Genomic DNA, 21,063 nt, shown 5'->3' with positions numbered 1-21,063 from the left:
TTGCTTCCTCCGTTACTCTCGAGGACGGTGTCATATTTATAATAGTCGTACATAACTGTGGCATGGTGAGATCATTTAATTTAATTGGTACTTCCATTTGCATTATCTATTTCACCATGTCTTGTTCCACCAAGTTTCTTTTCGAAGTTTTCGCAGTGTCTTTTACTTGTGACTTCTCCGCTCTCATCTGCTTCTCTATCTCTGTTCGGACTTTTTGTAACCTCTCCTCTTCTTCCGCATTCGAATATTTTGCCTTCCTCTCCTGTTCCCGCGTGACCGCCAACACGTTCTCATTACTTGTTTGAATACTTAATAAATTTACACTTTGCTTTGGACACTTTGAATCTTCATGGTCCCCTGGACCACACCATCTGCACAGTAGTTGCGGTGCCTCCTTCGTAATACAATCCCTCGCGAAGTGACCCCAAAGATTACATGCTCGGCACTGTATCATCAGCCGTCCACTCACATCATATTGTATTCTACTCCGGCCTCCATTGTTATTGTTATTGTTTCCACCCATTCCGCGTCTATTATTATTTCGATATCTACCTGAAGTTGCATCATTGCCCGCGTTCTTGCTATTGTTCGAGGCTTCCTGCGTTAGTAACACCTGCTAGTGTCCTTTTGTTTTCAAGTTAAACGAGCACTCTTTCAGGGAATGCCCCGCCATCTGGCAGATGTCACAAAACTGCTTCTTCGGGCATGAACCCTTCATATGGCCGTCCTTGCAATCTGTACACCACAATTCTCCTTTCACTGTATCTGGATTCTTTTTCAAATTTTTGAATTCTTTCATCATCCGTAGCATGTCTTTCTATAGCACTTTCACCTTCTTGTTTGATTCCTCATCACTACTACTACTCTCCGAGGATGAATCATCTGAATTAGAGGACTTATGTTTCTTCTTCTTACTCGTCTTTTGTTCGCTTTCTAAATCCATGGCACGAGTATATGCATCGGTGTACGATGCCAGTGGTACAATCTTCATTTTCTTTTTAAGAGTCGACCGTAGCCCCTCCACAAACCACCATTTTTTCAAACCATCTGCTGGTTGACTCTCCATCTTTCCGATCAATTCTTTCAGTCACCTAGCATAGGTTCGGACTGTCTCATTCTTTCCTTGTTTGGTGCTATAGATTTCTGCAACTACTTCATTATGATCTCGGAGTAATCTGAATTCTGCTATAAATTCTTTTTTAACATTCTCCCATGTATTAAGTTTCTGAGGACTAGTGTTAAAAAACCAGTCTATTGCCACACCCCGTAGGGTCGCTGGAAATTGTCTTACCCAATCATCCTCATCTATCACACCATTTGCCATCCATATGGTTTCACACGTTTTACAATGTCTGATAGGATCTGTTGAACCATCACCGTGAAACTTGGGTAACTTTTCTTTAGGGCCAACCATCGTTACTTGTCTTGGATTCTGAGGTACTTGTGTACCCACGTTGTTCTGAGCTCTCGCGCTATTATGGACTCCCGCGTTGTTTTGTGCTCCCGCGCTGTTCTGGACTCCCGCGCTGTTTTGTGCTCCCGCGTTGTTCTGGACTTCCGCATTGTTCTGTGCTCCCGCGCTGTTCTGGACTTCCGCGCTATTCTGGACAACGGTCTTGTTCCCAACAACCGCGTTGTCTGGTGACAAGTCTTCAAGTGATGTTCTATTCTCCGCCTGTATCCGTTCATCCGGTGTATCAAGAACGAATAGATCCCTCCACGCTCGTGCTCCCTCGACACTCCGAGCCGTGCGAGTTGCTTTCCTTCCATTCGGACACTCTCCCCTCGGCGTATATAGGTTAAGGAATTCTTCCCTTGTTTCCTCCACCAAATTCAAGCGTTGTCGAGTTTCTTCTAGCAATTCCTCGGCACTCCTCAGCCTACTAGGTGAGTGCACTCCCTCCGTCTGTGCCTCTTCACCCCTTCGGTGCCCCTCGGCAATCTGCTGAAGTCTTTGTCTGCGTTCTACTTGCTGTGTTAAAATTAAAATTTCTTTTGTTGTACTTAGTTCATTCTTATCTTTCACCTTATTCCGATTCATTCTTATCTTTCACCTTATTCCGATCTTTGTTTGGCAAATTCGGCATCAATCTTCATATCATTCCTTCGTTCCAAGTTCGTCTGGCAACGGCACCAAATGTTTACCGCATAGGGTAAGAGGTTCAACACATTATAACACGATTCGATTCAAAAAAGGTACTTTATTCATGTATGCACTTGTAGATTAGAATGACTACAATGATCTCTGATGATTCCAAAGTCCATCTCGGACGTATACACATACCTTTCCGAAGAGGTGACTCAAGCATCATGCGCCCGTTCGAATACTATTCTACCCGTCGGCTACATTATACATTTTACCGACAACAATTCATTTAGGAGCACACTTTTCCTATAGGTTTATTGTAGTGATGGACTTCATCATGGGCTTGCCCAAAGCCCAAGGCATAGATTGTATTTATGTTGTGTTGGATAGACTTACATTTGCACACTTTTTCCCAATCGCCACTACATATACACAATATAGGTGGCAGATTAGTTCTTCAGGGAGATATTCACACTTCATAGGTTGTCGAGGAGCATAGTTAGTGACAAGGACATGTTCATGAGTCAATTTCGGTAAGAGTTGTTTAGGCTCGGTCGCACCGGGCTCACCTCAAGCACTAGTTACCACCCCAAGACACACAGCTAGATAGAAATAAATAAATAAGTAGAGGGATACCTTTGAATTTACATATCAAGCAACCAAAAGCATGGGTTGGGTGGTTATATCTGTGTAAGTATTGCTACAACACAACCTACTACATGTCTATCCTGATGTCACCTATCATGGCATTGTATTGGTATGATGCACCCATCTTTCGGGATTTTCTTTTTTGGCAACAGTAGAGTGGCTAGTGACAAGGACCTCTTACAGGACGGCCAAGAGATCATGAGGGCTTTGAAGAGGAACATCCAAAAAGCTCTAAATCAACCCAAACAATATCTCGATCAGCATAGTGTTGAGCATTCATTTGAGGTGGGTAATATGGTATATAATGTGTTGCAAGGCACCGTCTATGGTGCAACATATACGCACCACTATTTACAACAAATATAAAATACTTTCACTATTTAACACTGGCTATGGGTGCATATAAGTTGCCCCATAGCCACTAGCATGTTGCCACCCATCAGAGTCATAGACAATCAACTCTCAAAAAGATTGGGGTCGAAAAACTTAAGCCACATTATTATGGGCCATTCAAGGTCATCAGGTGTATTGGTGAGGTGGTTTACAAGTTGGACTTACCAGCTGACAGTCAAGTACATAACGTCTTCCATGTGTCTCGCATCAAGAAGGCGATTGGGCATAATGCGGAGCCTTCTATAATGTTGCCGTCCTTTGATAAGGAGGGGAACTGATTTTGGCTGAGGCTATTGTTAACAACTGAGAAAGGAGACTGGGGAGTGTTATCAAACATATTTGGTGAAATGGAAAGATTTGTCGATAGAGAATGCTACATGAGAGAGTGGGCACATTTCGCAGCACCCGTGGTTAAGGTTGCTTGAGGATAAACAAACTGAAGGAAGCCAAACTGTAATGTCACCTCCTTAGGCAGCTCACATATCAGCGGAGGTCGGCCTATTATACGGGTTCTCAAATTTAACAAACCTAATATTCCAACTGGTCAGCCTATTATAACTTGTTAGTGTAATGTCCCCTTAGGCAGCTATTTAAGACTTCAAATTACAAGTAGAAATCTATTTAAAGATTTCTTAAATTTACATATATATTTGCACACAAATTTGTACACAGGCTTACTTTGCATGTATTTTTATTTTCAATATAGAAATTCATTTGTCATTCTGTACTTATCTTGAATAAATTGAATTGCATGAGAAAACGAAACCTTAAAAAATATTTATAAGTGCTTTAGGCACTTAAATTAAGATTCAATTGTAATTGTTTCTCTTCTTACTGCCGAAGCTATTGTTCAAGTTCATTTGTCTTAGCTTTGTGGAATCTTGTCTTTATTTATGGTTTCAGTTCTTGTGCATGCACTCTTTCTACTGTCTACTTTTAGCAGAAAACTGACTATATATTTAGTTACCAAAAGGTTGAATCAATCATGTCGAGTCAAACGATCAAAATATTTCATCTTTTGTCGGAGAGTTGCTGTAGCCTTCTGTCCATACTTGAAATCTGAAAAGAGGATATTCTATTCGGTTTCATAACATTGTTTAATAATCACAAAAGTATCTCGTGCAAGTTGTAAAAAACTGGAGTTCATCCCATAAGTTCTTGGATCTAGTTTAGCTTTTAGTTACAAGGGGCTTCCCCTTCTAATTTGAAAATAGGTTAATCCTTGCAAGATGTTTTCATTATCCTAACGGGACAATATAAACCCTACATAAAAGTCATGTAAGTCAAAAAAATATTGATCTATCTTATATTTATTCATTATTGAAATATTATGTCATTTTTTTAAAATTATTTTAGTGCAATGGAAAATAGGCACTTCACACAAGCAACAACAGAACAGTTCATAACCTTCCATATAATTTATTTACCTCATTCTTTGGAATTCCTTTCTTCTCATAACCCCATTTCCTTGCCAGTTTTAGAGCTGTTTCAACACCCTCTGCTCCAGTATTCATTGGAAGCACCATATCATAGCCAAACAAGTTCGTAAGATACCTTGCAAAGATAGGAAACTTATCATTGTAGAAAGCCCTAGAGCTGAGAGTCATCTGCTGTGCTTGTTCCACCAATGCATCCAAAATCTTTTGATGGCGATGTCCCTATGAAATAAACATATTGGTGATTATCATTTAGCAATTAAAGAATGGATTGGAAGAACACCACTCATGGGCATTCCTTATCAATATTTCAGCAATAAAAAAATGCAATATCTCACTTGATTAACTGCCGAATAAGCTGAAAGGAAATCTAAATACTTGCGACCCTCAGGATCCCATACATGTGCACCCTTTGCCTTCGAAAAAACCACAGGGATTGGATGATAACTGCATCAAAACTACCTCTTATAAGTCGAAAACAACATTCCAATTAAAGTGCCACTACGAAAAAGAATCATCAATTTGTTTTATAAAACACTTACCTTAAAAAGTAACAAACTGTAAGATCCCTTACCCAATATCACCTATACTTCTCTATTTATTCTGTTCCAAAACTTCTAAGTTGCAGGTATGTGTAAAATTTAGATTTATAGAACTAATATAATGTTTGACTTTAATATAATATTATCCATTGCATAACAGAAAGTAGATAACATGCTGATCATAATAACCACATTTCTCATCAGATAGATCATTTAGAATTCAAACAGCTTATTGTGTGATGAGGTTAATGATTTCTGACCTTTGTTGACAGCAGTAGTATGCCTTATTGGCAATTGCACTCAAGAGATGCACAGAATACAGCACTCATAAATGTGTAACCATCGTGTACAACCAGCACATAAAGTGTTCCAGAGTGTATTACCCAGAAATGAATCTCTCTAACATAATATTCCAGAATAATAGGAGTCTAAGACTGTAATGGCCATGTAAGGAGAAAGTGCAACACCATTATCCAGAAGTCTGCGCCAATAGCAGGGATGCATCCATACCCAACACATATGGTTCAAACATTAACGTAACTCACATGCCATCATGCTGAGAACTGAATATTCATCAAATCAACCCTTGTAGATTATCATGTGCACACAGATATACTTCCACATTTGTCGGAGATAATATAGTAGCAAATATTCTTATTACCGAAATTCATTTTCAAAGGAAGACTTTACAAATTTGCTCTGTAATGATTGCTGACCTGCAATCACTCCACAGAGAAGGGATGGGTTTCCATCCAAACCTTCAAGCTCCAAGGATTTGCATCCTCAGAAACTTCACTCTTCCCAGGAAAAGAAATTAGAAAAAAAAATTCAATAGACAATCTAAACATGTTCAATTCATTCCCTTACTTATAAAGACTTGCATCAGCCTTCTAGAAGATAGGCCTACATTTAATGCTTGAGGCTGAGAAAAATATTGAATAAAGTGACAATCAAATGTTATTTTATCCACCTTTATTATCTTTAGCTAAATTTATTGTACTAATGATCATTTTGAAATAATATTTATTTTTTGACAACTTAATCAAATAATTTAATTTAATTTAATGTCATTTTATTTAAATAATTTAATGAAATTCAATGTCATTTTAGTTGTTGCTATACCAGGATGCAAGTCTTATTTCGAATAGATAAAAGGATTCTACTTTAAAAACCCAACATAATTTTTAATATCAATATTAAAAATACTAGGAGTGTGAATAAATATTAAATATCAATTTAACATTTACAGAAAACTGTATCAAGTCAAGACATTGACAAATATGTTTGCACTTCCCCTTTTAGGTATTAGCTTACAATTTCTAGTTATACAAAATAAAGTATAGCGCGTCTACAACAAAAATTGAGCATATCAAAATAACCCTCCAAAATAGCCAAAGCAACAACATGCAAGCACAGCTAAAGACCAAGCTACCACTGTGAAATAAAAACAGACGATGCTACAGAACAACATGAACTATTTACAGTTAAAGTATATATATTAGTCCTCCATTCCTCAGCTTCCAAAATCAGTCAATGCTTGACCTTGCTGCTTGAGAGAAACTGATTTCAATTTCCTCCAATGCTGATTTCAACCTTGTAGCTATTAATATCCAATTTTAAGCAATACAGCATGTATAAATTTGAATAGAGTGCAAGGTGATTTCGCTAAGTCATGGTATATTTGCCTGGGTGAAATTATTTGTGAAAAAAATGATGTATAGCTGAAAATATTTGTTATAAAGTTTTATACTTGATGTAAATATTATAACCAATATATAAAAGCAAACATGGAAAATTTACGGAAACCCAAAGGCGCAAATGAGAGTTCAAGAGCCACTACATACTTGAATATCTGTAATGGTCATGACTCATAACAATAATGAATTGGCTCGTATTATTAGATGTTTGGTGGTCGTGAGTTAATTAATAGTTGTGACTAGTTGAAAGCTAAGAATTAACTAACAATTTCACAATCAATGATGGACAATGTAAACGTAGGGCATCAAGTTAATTGAGTCTAGTTGAGGTTATTTTATAGGTAAGCTGTCTGCAAAGCTATGGTTTTTGTTATAGATAACCAAATACCCCTCTCAATGTAATCAATTTATTTTCATGTTGGTATAAGTTTAAACAATTTTCACATAATTTGAAGAAGTATTTCCTCCAATGTTCTCTTGGATTTATAGATGAAATCTATCTTTTTGGGAGCGCACATGCCTCAATCATTTCCATTCTTTGTAAGTTGTGTTTCTTGTGCTTGCATGTATCATGGTAAAACAATGAATGTGTTCTTAAACAAAGATCATAAATGATCTATATATACAAGAATGTTTCTATAATGAACAAAGAGAGAGAAATAGAAACATTCTAAAGAGAGAGAAAGTTTCCATAACAATCAGAAGGAGTTTATGAAAACATCACAAAAAAAGTGATCATTAAAAAAAGACGGAAGAGAGAATAAATAGAAACTATCTTATTAGTGTAGTTTTTTATTTTGCTAGATTTTTCTTACACTTTTAATAATCTCGCTTAGGTTAATAAAGCATGTCTTATTAGGTGAATGGTTGTGAGGTGTCACCTTCCTACATGTAAGCATCCATTAGCTATCTTGGGAAGATACTTTGCTATCTTTAGTCCGATAAATGGTTGCTCCTCATTGGTTGGTGTTGCTACCTCCTCCCTCTTCCTAGCCTATATAAGCATGCTACCTAGCTTGTATTTGCATCCTCTTAATGCTATTTTGCTTCTAGCATTTGCATTACTCTCTTGGAGACTAACTCTATGATGCTATTTTGATTTTGTATCATTTGCATTCATAGTTTAGATATTTACTCTTTGCACTAGTTTTCTGAGTTATTAATCTTTTCAGATTCTAACATGGTATCTGAGCTTTTCTATGTGCAATAGTAGATTTTAGTTTCCTTATTTGAGAGATTCGAGGGGGGCAAATAAACTTTATTGTAGTTTTTTTAAAAACGAAGTATGCTCTTCTCTTGCATCTTTGGATGATCCTGAGAATCAGAAAAGTTTTGACAAAAACAGTTTTTCTCTGGAGTTTCAATCTCAAATCTGACAACCAACTTGCATATTTGGAGTTTTCAATCAGTTTTGCAGGTTCCAGCATGCCATTGACGGACTTAAGAAGCTGATCCAGCATTTGCATGTCATATTTTGGTTGCTAGGGTCGTTTTTTGATTTTTGAAGCCGTTTTTTACTGTTAAAGGCGTCTGATTTACACTACAACAACATCTTCTGTACATCAGCAAGGAAAACGCTTTCTGGGTTTTGTTCGCAGCCTCGAAAAACCATCTGAGTATCTTTTAGATTTTGCATGCAAGCTGTATATTTTACAGAATCGAGCATGCAAAGCTACAGCCATACCCCTCTCCGTTGGCAGTCGCAGATTTGAACGCAGTTTTCATATGTCTCGTTCTTGCTCATACGGACTCCGAGTTTGATGACTCTTGTTATGAACTTGGCTATTTTATTGTGCTCTATCCACTAGTGGAGTTTTTTTTTTTATTTTCATGCATGAATTCTTCAGAAATTGTAGATTCTCAGCTGTGACTGTGCACAGTTCTCGTTTTGAAAACTTCGGAGGATCATAACTTTCTCATACAACCTCGTATCGAGGCGATTCTTTTTTTGAAAGTGCATGATTTTTCGAGTAGATTGCAGTGGTGCTATTTGTTTCCTTGATTATTGTGCTCAAGTTTCACTTTTAGCATATGCTCTTCATGAGGGTTTGTAATGTATTGAAATCAAGACCACTAAGTATCTCTTTCTAGTGGTAGTTGTAAATGCACTAAAATAAAGTGCCAAATCATATTTCTTTGAGGGGGGGGGGGGGGGTTCTTTGATTGAGTAAAAGTGGGGGGCATTTGTTAGATTGTGGTGACTGATCAGAAAAGTACATGGTAGCCGACATATTATGGCCGACATGTTATAACCCTAAAGCGGTTTAATACTTGTATAAAAAGGGCTTAGGGTTGGGTATTTTTTATGTGTGTGGTGATACGAAATTGGTTCTTGCGGCGGTATTGAGCTGTAAGGGATTACAGATTGTAATCAGGTTGTAATCACTGGATTGTAATAAGATCGGACTTGCTGTTTGGTGGACGTAGCCCAGGGATTGGGTGAACCACGTTAAATCTTGGTGCCTTGTGTTCATTTCTGTGTGTTCTATTATTTTCTGTTATTGGTTATATTTGCATGTAGTTTTTATTTCTGTCCGTGGTTTATCCTAACAAGTGGTATCAGAGCAAGGTTGTCTTTCAGTTATCCTCTGCAGGAAAGTCTCACGGTTAAGTGGGAGTCTCACAGTTGAGTGGGAGCGATGGCAGATGAGGGTAAGTTGAGGGTTGACAGGTTTAATGGGCAGAACTTCCAGTTATGGAAGATGCAAATGGAAGACTATTTATATCAGAAGGATTTATGGAAGCCGTTGGAAGGAAAAGCCAAGAATCAGGGAACTATGTCAGAGGCTGAATGGGATCTTTTGGACAGAAAGGCACTCGGAAGCATTCGGTTATGCTTGGCACCATCGGTGGCATTTAATATTACAAAAGCAAAGACGACAGAAGATTTGATGAAAACCCTAGCGACACTGTATGAAAAGCCCTCCGCTTCAAATAAGGTATTTCTCATGAAGCGTTTATTTAATATGAAAATGGCAGAAGGTGGATCTGTTGCAGATCATTTAAATGAGTTTAATACTATTACTAGTCAATTATCTTCTGTGGGTATCAATTTTGATGAAGAAATTAGGGCTCTCTTGATTTTGTGTTCTTTGCCTGAAAGCTAGAATGGCTTGGTAATGGCGGTGAGTAATTCTGTTCCTGAATCTAGTACCCTAAAATATGATGATGTGATCGGTGTTATTTTAAGTGAGGAAACTCGTAGAAAATCCTCAGGTGGATCTACATCAGGAAGTGCTTTAAATGCACAAAGCAGGGGCAGAACGACTGAAAGAGGAAGTAACTCTGGAAATCGTGGGAAATCAAGAGGAAAGTCAAAGGGGAGGAGGTCTCAATCGAGAGGACCAAATGATTGCTGGTACTGTGGGAAACCAGGGCACAAAAAGAAAGATTGCTGGACTCGAAAGAAAAATGAAGGAGATAAATCAGATGGAGACAAAGAGGCAAATGTGGTAAGTAACAAATCCGAAGAGGATGCTTTGCTTCTATCTTTAGAGAGTGTTGATGATTCATGGGTTTTAGATTCTGGTGCTTCTTTTCATGCTACACCTCATAGAGGTTATTTCATTGATTATGTCCAAGGGGATTTTGGGCTTGTTTATTTGGGGGATAATGAACCCTGTCAGATTGTTGGAAAGGGAAAAATTAAGATTAAGTTGCAGAATGGGAATCATTGGCTACTACATGAGGTAAGACATGTTCCAAAACTAAGTAGAAATTTAATTTCAGCAGGGCAACTCGGTGATGAGGGTTGTGTAGTTACTTTTAATGATAAAAATTGGAAGGTTTCAAAAGGTTCCCTTGTAGTAGCAAAAGGTGTGAAAGTAGGCACCTTATATCTTTGTACAGGTCATATTGTTCCTTCTACTTTGATTGTTTCAGAGAACAATGAATATTCAGGAACAATTACTGCAGTTGAGCAGGGAGAACAAATAGCTGCTGTAGATTCTGATACAGCGCTGTGGCACAATAGACTTGGGCACATGAGTGAGAAAGGTATGAAAGTACTTCATTCAAGGAAAGTTTTACCAGGTCTAAAATGTGTGAATATGGATTTCTGTGAAAGTTGTGTGTATGGAAAACAAAAGAGAGTGAGTTTTGTAAAGACAGGGAAGGAAAACAAAAAGGAGAAATTAGAGCTTGTGCATACAGATGTATGGGGACCGGCTCAAGTATCTTCCCTTGGTGGCTCTCATTATTATGTTACATTTATTGATGACGCAACGAGAAAAGTATGGGTTTATTTCCTTAGACAGAAATCTGATGTATTTCAAACTTTTAAGAAATGGAAATGCTTGGTTGAAAATGAGACTGGTAAGAAATTAAAATGTCTCGGATCTGATAATGGTGGTGAGTATTGCAGTCATGAATTTGAAGATTATTGCTCCACTAATGGTATTCGTAGACAAAAAACTGTTCCAAGGACTCCACAGGAAAATGGAGTGGCTGAACGCATGAACAGGACTATAATGGAGCGCGCAAGGAGCATGAGGTTGCATGCTGGGTTGCCCTTACACATGTGGGCGGAGGCTGTCAATACTGCAGTATATTTGATTAATAGAGGTCCCTCTACTCCTTTGGGTTGTGGTATTCCAGAGGAAGCATGGACTGGTAAGAAGGTGAGTTATTCTTTTCTCAAGACCTTCGGTTGTGAAGCTTTTGCTCATATAGACTCTGAAAATATAACCAAGCTAGAAGCTAAATCAAAAAAATGTGTCTTTGTTGGATATGGCATTAATGAATTTGGCTATAGGCTTTGGGATTTTGAAAATCATAAAATTATAAGAAGCCGGGATGTCATATTCAATGAAAAAGTGTTGTACAAAAATCTGTTGCAGCAACATGAGAAGAAAGAAGATGATTATGTAGTGCTGGATGATACTCCAAAAGCTAATGTTCCAGTCATTCCTCATAATGTGCAACAACTGCAACAACAAATACCACACACACCAGTGAATGTTAGACGGTCAACAAGGCCAATTAGACCTCCACAAAGGTTTTCTCCCTCTTTGTATTCTATTTTACTTACTGATGCTGGTGAACCTGAAAGTTATGATGAAGTTGTGCAAGTGGATACTAAGATTCAGTGGGAGTCTGCAATGAAAGATGAAATGGACTCTTTGTTGAAAAATAAGACATGGGATTTGTGCAAGTTGCCTGCAGGTAAAAAGGCATTACAGAATAAATGGGTTTACAGGTTGAAAGAAGAGGAAGGAGGTAAAAAAAGATTTAAGGTCAGGTTAGTTGTAAAAGGATTTGCACAGAAAAAGAGAATTGATTTTGATGAGATATTTTCTCCTGTTGTTAAAATGACTTCTATTCGTACTGTTTTAAGTCTTGTGGCTACTAAAGATTTGCATTTAGAGCAGATGGATGTTAAAACAGCCTTTCTTCATGGTGATTTGGATGAAGAAATATATATGGCTCAGCCACAGGGTTTTGAGGTCAAAGGTAAGGAGAACTTAGTGTGCAAATTGAAGAAAAGTTTATATGGCTTGAAGCAAGCACCTCGGCAATGGTATCTGAAATTTGACAGTTTTATGCATGAGCATGGATATAATAAGTGTCATTCAGATTACTGTGTTTATTTTAAGAGGTTGGATGATGATAGCTACATTATTTTATGTTTATATGTTGATGATATGCTTATAGCTAGGTCTAACATGGATCATATTAAGGGGCTGAAACGCCAATTAGCACATGCATTTGCTATGAAGGATTTGGGGGCAGCAAAACAAATCCTTGGTATGAAGATTTGCAGAGATAGGAAGAACAGAACATTGACGCTATCTCAAGCTGATTATGTTGAGAAGGTGTTGCAACGTTTCTCTATGGAGAATGCTAAAGCTGTCAGCACACCTTTACCTGGTCATTTGAAATTGACTAAGGACATGTGTCCCAAGACACAGGAAGAGGAGGATAAGATGTCCAAGGTACCCTATGCTTCAGCTATAGGAAGTTTGATGTATGCTATGGTATGCACTAGACCAAATATTGCACATGCAGTGGGAGTCATTAGCAGGTATATGAGTCATCCAGGATTTGAGCATTGGAATGCTGTCAAGTGGATTCTCAGATATTTGAGAGGAACATCCAATAAGTGTTTACACTTTGGGGGCTCTACTACTGATTTACAGGGCTATGTTGACTCAGATTTGGCTGGGGATATTGATACCAGGCGGAGTACTACAGGTTATGTCTTTATTGTTGGTGGGGCAGCCGTGCGCTGGGTTTCTAGGCTACAGAAGATTAATGCTCTCTCCACTACAGAGGCAGAATATGTCGCTGCTACAGAGGCAGCCAAAGAGATGATATGGCTTCAGTTCTTCTTGGAAGAATTGGGACATCCTCAGAAGGATAATTATTTGTTCACAGATAGTCAGAGTGCCATTCATCTTGCTAAGAATTCAGCTCTGCATTCTAAGACCAAACACATACAGTTGTGGTACCATTTCATTCGGTCAGTTTTGGAGGATGGACAGTTAAAGCTGGAGAAGATATATACCAATGAAAATCCAGCAGATATGTTGACAAAGGTTGTAACAAGGGAGAAGCTGAACTCCTCTTCAGCTTCAGTTGGTCTTTTAGACTAAATGTGAATAAAAGAACAGCAGAGTCCAGGGTGGTTTGATCCAGTGGGAGCCCCATGCGGTAGTTGTATTGCTACAGGATCAGTCTCCAAGTGGGAGATTGTTGTTTAGTGTGGAGCCTGATCAGTCCCCAAGTGGGAGATTGTTAGATTGTGGTAACTGATCAGGAAAGTACATGGTAGCCGACATATTATGGCCGACATATGGCCGACATATTATAACCCTAAAGCGGTTTAATACTTGTATAAAAAGGGCTTAGGGTTGGGTATTTTTTATGTGTGTGGTGATACGAAATTGGTTCTTGCGGCGATATTGAGCTGTAAGGGATTACGGATTGTAATCAGATTGTAATCACTGGATTGTAATAAGATCGGACTTGCTGTTTGGTGGACGTAGCCCAGGGATTGGGTGAACCACGTTAAATCTTGGTGCCTTGTGTTCATTTCTGTGTGTTCTATTATTTTCTGTTATTGGTTATATTTGCATGTAGTTTTTATTTCTGTCCGTGGTTTATCCTAACAGCATTATCGTGGCTGGGTTCTCTTCTTTCTAGCATTTCTTCTCTGCATTTCTTCATCATGGATCAAACAAATATGCCCATCCTAACTCCATACAATTACTTTGAGTGGAAATCATGCATGAAAATTCACTTAAGGAAAGCTGGATTAAATAGGATAACTATGGGACTTGAAACTAAACCTGCTAAAGATGAAGATAAGCCTAAGTGGTTTAACAAATGTGATGAGGCATTTGGAACATTGTGTTTGTCTATTTCTCCTGACTTGCTATTTCACATTCAGTCTTTGGAAACACCAAATGAAGTATGGAAAAAACTAGAAACACTATTTGGCACACAAGATTCAATGAGGGGTCATATGTTGGAAAATGAATTAATTAGTTTGAGTCCAGGCAATTTCAACACAATCCAAGATTTCCTCACCAAATTGAAATCACTAAGGCTGTAGTTAAAACAATGTGGAATTGAAAAGAAAGATGAACAACTGATTCTTAGTATTCTCTCTAAGCTAAGTTCAGAATATTCTGTGTTTGTCTCTACCTTCTATGCTACTAAGGGTGCACTTGGTACTCAATTCACCATGCCATCTTTAGATGATTTTGCTATCAATCTCACTCGAGAACAGGACAAGCTAATCCAGATGGGCATTCTTAAGTCCTCTAAGTCACATGCCTTGGCTGCCAACCAAGGCACAAAAGAACAACAAGGACAAAGTAGTAACAACAATAGTAAGGACAAGAAACAAAAAATAGCGAGGAGAAGAAGGATCAGATATCGATTTCTTCAAAAGCAACTATTGATACACCATCTTCCAAGGGCGATAAGCCTAAGAAAGAAAAGATCAAATGTGCCTATTGTAAAAGACTTGGTCATGATGAACATAAATGTTTGTAGAAACAACTTGATCACTTGACATACATTCTTGAGAAGAATAATATCAGTGTTCCTGAGTCTATCAAACAAAGTTCTAATGAAGGGTCTAACAAAGAAAAAGAAAATAGCAAGGGGAAAGGAAAAGGCAAGGCTCTTTTTGCAGTTGCTTCCTCACCATCCACTTGGGTTCTTGATTCGGGTACTTCACACCACATGGCTTCATCTAAGGAAGAACTTGCACCCTTGGAGCCGTGTACTATGCCTTCTATTTTGATGGGTGATAACACTCTTGTTGAGGTGAGTGGGAGAGGGTCTGTTGATGTGGGGGATGGCACATTCCATGATGTTCCTTGTGTACCCTCATTATCAACTAATCTCCTATCGATACACCAGAGCACTCACACAGGTTTAGGCAAGCGGGTTGAGTTCACTGCTGATTCAGTGGAGATACATGAGTTGCACAATGATTCTACAGTTGCAATTGGGAGAGCAGATCATCAATCACGACTCTATATGTTTTCTCACTTTGTTCCTGATCCTCCTTTGACTATTTCACTCACTCACTCTAATGATGTGAGAAGATTATGGCATGAGCAGTTTGGCCATCTTAACTTCCACTACTTGCATCAGCTTAACCAGCAAAGCATGGTCATAGGGTTGCCTTCTACTTTGACATTGGAGTCACTTGGAATACATGATAGATCTTCTAATGGGTCAGATTCACTTGAGCAGTCTTCTACCTCCACTTCTGATGTAGAGAGTGATTCAGAGGACTCACCTCCTTCCTCTCCTAGTCATCATTTACAAGTTGATGATTCTCCTCTAGATTCTCCATTTTCTGGTCCACTTTGGGCTAGACAGACCTTGCAGTTTATAGGTGATTGGGTTGGGGATCCATCAGACACCAAGCAGACTCGTTCACAATTCCAGGATGCTCTACATATCTTCATTGCTTCTGCCTCAAATCCACAGTCCTTTCATGAGGCTTCTGGTATTTTTGAGTGGGATACAGCTATGCAGGAAGAGTATAGTTCCTTGATGAGGAACCACACTTGGGATCTTGTCCCTTTTCCTAAGGGAAGAAAACTTGTTCGATGTAAGTGGATCTACCGGACAAAATTTGCAAGCTTTGCTAGAGGTGCGGGATGCTACATCTTTTGGGGGGGCCTCTTCCTCTCACTTGGAGTCCTAATTTTCTTTGGGGAGTCTCTTTTCTCTCTCTTTTGGGGGAATTTTATGTACATGGGTACCTCATCAGGCTTGACTTGTCGGGACCCATTTCTACATCCACCAAGCTTCGCTTATGGGGGGGTGTTAGTGTAGTTTTTTATTTTGCTAGATTTTTCCTACACTTTTAATAATCTCGCTTAGGTTAATAAAGCATGTCTTATTAGGTGAATGGTTGTGAGGTGTCACCTTCCTACATGTGAGCATCCATTAGCTATCTTGAGAAGATACTTTGCTATCTTTAGTCCGATAGATGGTTGCTCCTCATTGGTTGGTGTTGCCACCTCCTCCCTCTTCCTAACCTATATAAGCATGCTACCTAGCTTGTATTTGCATCTCTTATTTGTGCATCATCTTAATGTTATTTTGCTTCTAACATTTGCATTACTCTCTTGGAGACTAACTCTATGATGCTATTTTGATTTTGTATCATTTGCATTCATAGTTTAGATATTTACTCTTTGCACTAGTTTTCTGGGTTATTAATCTTTTCAGATTCTAACATATCTAATGTCATAAGACCCTCTCTTAATGGTCAATCTATCTTCAAAAAACAGAAATTTGCATGTCCTCAACAGTGTAAAAGGAAGCCTCGGGTTGATCAAAGAGGTCTGCATCTTCTGCAATGTTGGCCTGTGGCTCAAACCCTCCCTGCTTCCATTGGTAAAAAGCAATGCAAGTCTTGCACTCTTGGATCACATGACCAAATTTGTGGCAATAGTTGCACCGGATTTGCTTCTTCTTGGAGCTATTCTAAGGCTGAGAAGATGACTGAGATGGGCCTTTATCCTTGTTAAAGGATAGGGCTGAAAATGCTTGTTCAGAGGAGGATTAAGGAGCATTGTTGTCAAACTGTTGTTTCCAACAATCCTGCTATAAGAGTCCGGTGCACAAATCTAGAAATTTGAGGTTAGCATTACCTACAATAATGTTGAGTGTCTCAATAAAGTGCTCATTGGATGATGGTAAACTTTTCAGAGTAATGACCACCATAACCTTTTCCTCCATTGTACGGCTAATGGCCTCAAGCTGATCTTTGATGTCCTTAATCTATAGAAGATGTTCCTATAAGCACATGTGCTCATCCATAATAATAGAGAATAGCTGATTCTTCAAAAAGAAGGCTCTACTTTTGTTTGATGTCTCGTAGAGATCCTTCAGTGTTGTTCAAATCTCTACAGTTGTCTTGCTAGATGGCACTTGAGGCAGTTGATCATCAGTAACCGCTTCACGATTACACTCATCAAACTTCTCTTGAGTAGCAACAACTGTGGCAGGACAAGTCTTGGTACCCGAAACAAGTGCCTAAGGCGAAGGTACTCGAAGATCATCATCATTCTCTACTTCCAGGTGTTGTAGTTCTTTCAATTAAATTGTTGACTTCCTTGCAAGAGAAGATTGGTGAGAGATACCATTACACGTTTTTTTATGCAAAAAAAATGTGAATATCAGAAATGGCACAAACTTCGAGGCAAATTGATGGAAGACCCAGAAAAATTGAAGACACCTAGAATAAGAACTCAAAATCAAGATCAAATCTCTCGTCAAATTTTGATTTTGTTGGCTCGAAAATCAAGGCACAGAAAATGATGCACCCAAAAAAAGCAAGACTAACCCAATTGAGATTTGCAAAAACCTAGCATGAATATGCAAAAAAATTGTTAATCTGACACAAAACTCGAGGGTTTTCAAAAGAGACTTAGTCGAATTTAAAAATTTGAAAAAATTTGCAGAGTTCTTGAACAAAGGGTGGATTTGAAGAAAAAATGCAGATTTTAATCTATGCATGAGGTTGTGTTAGCTGAAGAATGTAGAAGATGGAGGCAAAGATCATGAGAAAGGTCAAAGAAGTGTCACATTTGAGTAAAAACATAGCAGAAAAACACTGAAAATGGCAACGAAACTCACTTGTTTGGTAGAAAAAGAGACCGTGGGTGAATTGAATAAGGTTGCAGAAGACCAAAAACCACCTAAGCCATTGATAAGAAACAAGAAAAATGCAACCAAAAGTCAGAGACGCGTCTGCAGCAGGAGAAAGATGCCCACAATCTTGAGGAAAAAATGTGATTGTAATGACCTACGATTTTGCACAACAAAAATTGCAACAAAAAAAATTGGATGTCGAACCTCTAGTCAAGTTTGGAGGAAAAATAAATGCAAATTTTGTACACACTTGGGCAAATAATTCAAAAGTTTTGAACTAATAATTTCAAAAAAAAAGAACTTAAATTTTTTTGACGAGTCTAGGAATTTGCTTTGATACCATATTATGGTTAAGTAATGAATGTGTTATTAAACAGAGATGATAAATAATCTATATATACAAGTATACACAAAAATGTTTCTATAACAAACAAAGAGAGAGGAATAGAAACATTTTGAAGAGAGAAACAGAAAGTTTCCATAACGAACAGGAGTTCATGAAAATATTACAAAAAAAGTGACCATTAGAAAAAGACGAAAGAGAGAGTAAATAGAAACTATCTAATATCTAATAGCATGTACACTGTAAACAATATCAAGGCTAAAATGCATTAAAAGAATTTTGCATTACAGGTTCCGTATGAGCAAAATTATCAAATTTCTATGCTTTTTTTGCATTGGGTTGTGAATTAGAGCCAATTCCTACTAGCATAAATTTGTCAATTTTGAATTTTGTATAGGGAGATATTGTTAGAAATAGGAAATACTAAGGGGGGGCTGAATTAGTATTCCACAAACTTTTGTCCAACTATGGATATTATTCACAATTTAATAATTTGCATAAATGAATAAACAAATTAAGATGAACTACTAAACACAACCATAAAGCAATGCAACACAAAAAAAACATATTTTGTTAACTGGGGAAACCCTTGCCAAGGGAAAACCCCAGTGGGGATGGTATCCACAAAATGATCCACTAATCAAAAGTATCTTGTGAAAGATATTGACCCTATTAGAAGTCTATTACATCCTGTAGTGTTTCAATCCTTGTCAGAGGACTAGGCCAGGACTAGGCCTTGTTAGAAGCCTCAACTCTGTTAGGAGTTGATAATACAATTATAGAATGTATGCAAGATGAGCCCACTGCCGAAACATGCAGTATACAATGATATTCAGTATACAAATGTATAGATACAAAAACCTCTTTACTGTTGCTGATATCTTCAATATTTGATATAGACTTTACAGCTCGTTGTGCCAACTTCGCATACTCTGCCTTTCACTACTCTGATCACAAAATTCACATCACATAACAATAGCATAGATATCACAATTGCCACACATTCATTACACAACTTCGCATTTCCAAAACTATCCTTTATACCATAACATTTCATAGTGTTTTGCATTGTCGGCCTTCATGCTTCCACGCATGTCCCAAAATACGAAATTATACTTCGTCCACTTAGGGTTTAACATCTAGGATGTCATTCCTAATAGTTAAGTAATTATCCTGGTAAACATTATTAATTCCTTAACATAAAATATACCATTCCTTAACTTTGTCTTGTTCAGTCGGCTCAATTCTGCAACTGGAAAAACTGCAATAACTTTGTCTACACTGCCTTGTGCTCTCAAGTTTGGTATCCTGACACACTATAATATCACCAGATAGCTGTGCAGGTGCCAATAATGTCTCTGTGAACCATGCCAAGCAAAACTCTAATTGTGTTGCTAGATAAACTGTATAATACTTAGAGAATTTTCTAAGTCTACTTACCAAAACTCCATCTTCATACTTTGTGCACTTCATACTGAGTATATGTTACCATAAATGACAACCTCGTACTATCTACCCTAGCCAAATTGCCAACAAATATAGCAACCACAAATTGTTTTGGAGTCGTGTACAAGATCGAAATACTTCTAGCACCCTTGCTTCAGTGAGGAATACCAAATTACTATTAACTTTCACCTTGGGCATCAACATCTAATTGACATGTTGTTTTTGCTTTGGAAAAGTGATTTAATAAGCATCCAAATCAATGTGACTTCTAGTCTTTTCACAAATTGCTAAAGAAAACTAAACTCAAATTTTAATGTTATATATATGATCAAAACCCATAACTAGGGAAAAAATATTTTAGTGGAGCCAGTAGCAATCAAGAAGATTAGGAAGAGAACATAAAAACAATATGTATTTGATATCCATCCACTCAATTTATCTTTTGATTTGGATTTGAAAAGGGCATATGAAAAGGAAACAGATTTCAAGCCTAGATTTGGAGGATGACATGAGGATTTCTTAAGTTGGAAGAGGACAAAGTTATTTTCCTCATATTCGATGAATTTCTTGTATGCAAAGAAGAAAATTGTTCAGAGTATGTTTAATGATTGTCCTCCCCTTAATGATGAGTTTCCAAGTTTATTCAAGAGGCCGACAATACAAACCAATCTATTGGTGAGAACCATTTTCTTGTAATGAATATTCTAATGAAAAATATTTGTTTGTTTAATAAAATTACTTGCAGTTGAGAAGAATATAATAAGAAATAAGATGAAAATACTTGAGAGTCAGAGATTATTTGATAATAATAGGCCACTTTGAAGGAGCAAACCTCCAGAAACATTCAAAATGAACAAAATTCATGTTACGATGATAACTACTAATCACTACCTTCCACATATATCCATCGTTAGGTAATATTAGTACTCCAATCCCATTGAGGACGACCCCGCATAAGATATTTATATAGTAGAAACAACACATACAAGTACATTTAGATAATATGAGTATTATCCATAATAGTGTGAAAGAAGACCAGATACCAAAACAAATTAATTTATCTCATATAGTCTAGCAGCCTCTTATGTTCCATTTGATATTTTGGCCTTCTTTACTATTCATATTTTTGCCAAGATTTCAAATGCATGCCTCGCCACCTTGCATATTTTACATGCACGTAACTCCTCCTTGTGTGCATTCATTCCCTGTAGTAACTAAGCCTTTTTCTATATAGTTGGCAATTGTAGTCACTCAGCGGCTTGCTCTCTTAGTTCATGCATTTGCTATTGCCAATCTGCAGTGATCGATCAGAGTATTTTCATATCAATTTAATTGCTCTGCC

General features: G+C 37.7%; 1 protein-coding gene across 1 annotated transcript in view; it reads right to left on the bottom strand.

Annotated features, from left to right (window-relative positions):
- DELTA-OAT (ornithine-delta-aminotransferase) overlaps nt 1-21,063 on the bottom strand; it is a 64,991-nt gene that overhangs the window by 35,234 nt on the left and 8,694 nt on the right. Inside the window, exons 2-3 of the mRNA XM_089825587.1 lie at nt 4,902-5,010; nt 4,555-4,785 (exon numbers count right to left, since the gene is read on the bottom strand). Of these exons, the coding sequence (XP_089681713.1) occupies nt 4,555-4,785; nt 4,902-5,010 (340 nt within the window). The remainder of the gene's footprint in view (nt 1-4,554; nt 4,786-4,901; nt 5,011-21,063) is intronic.

Source organism: Cupressus sempervirens, chromosome 4 (genome assembly GCF_028749045.1).
Source record: "Cupressus sempervirens isolate cs-2001-9-10 chromosome 4, ASM2874904v1, whole genome shotgun sequence".
Taxonomy (NCBI): Eukaryota; Viridiplantae; Streptophyta; class Pinopsida; order Cupressales; family Cupressaceae; genus Cupressus; species Cupressus sempervirens.
Note: the sequence above shows the minus strand (reverse complement) of the source record. Positions and strands in the feature narration are given on the sequence as shown.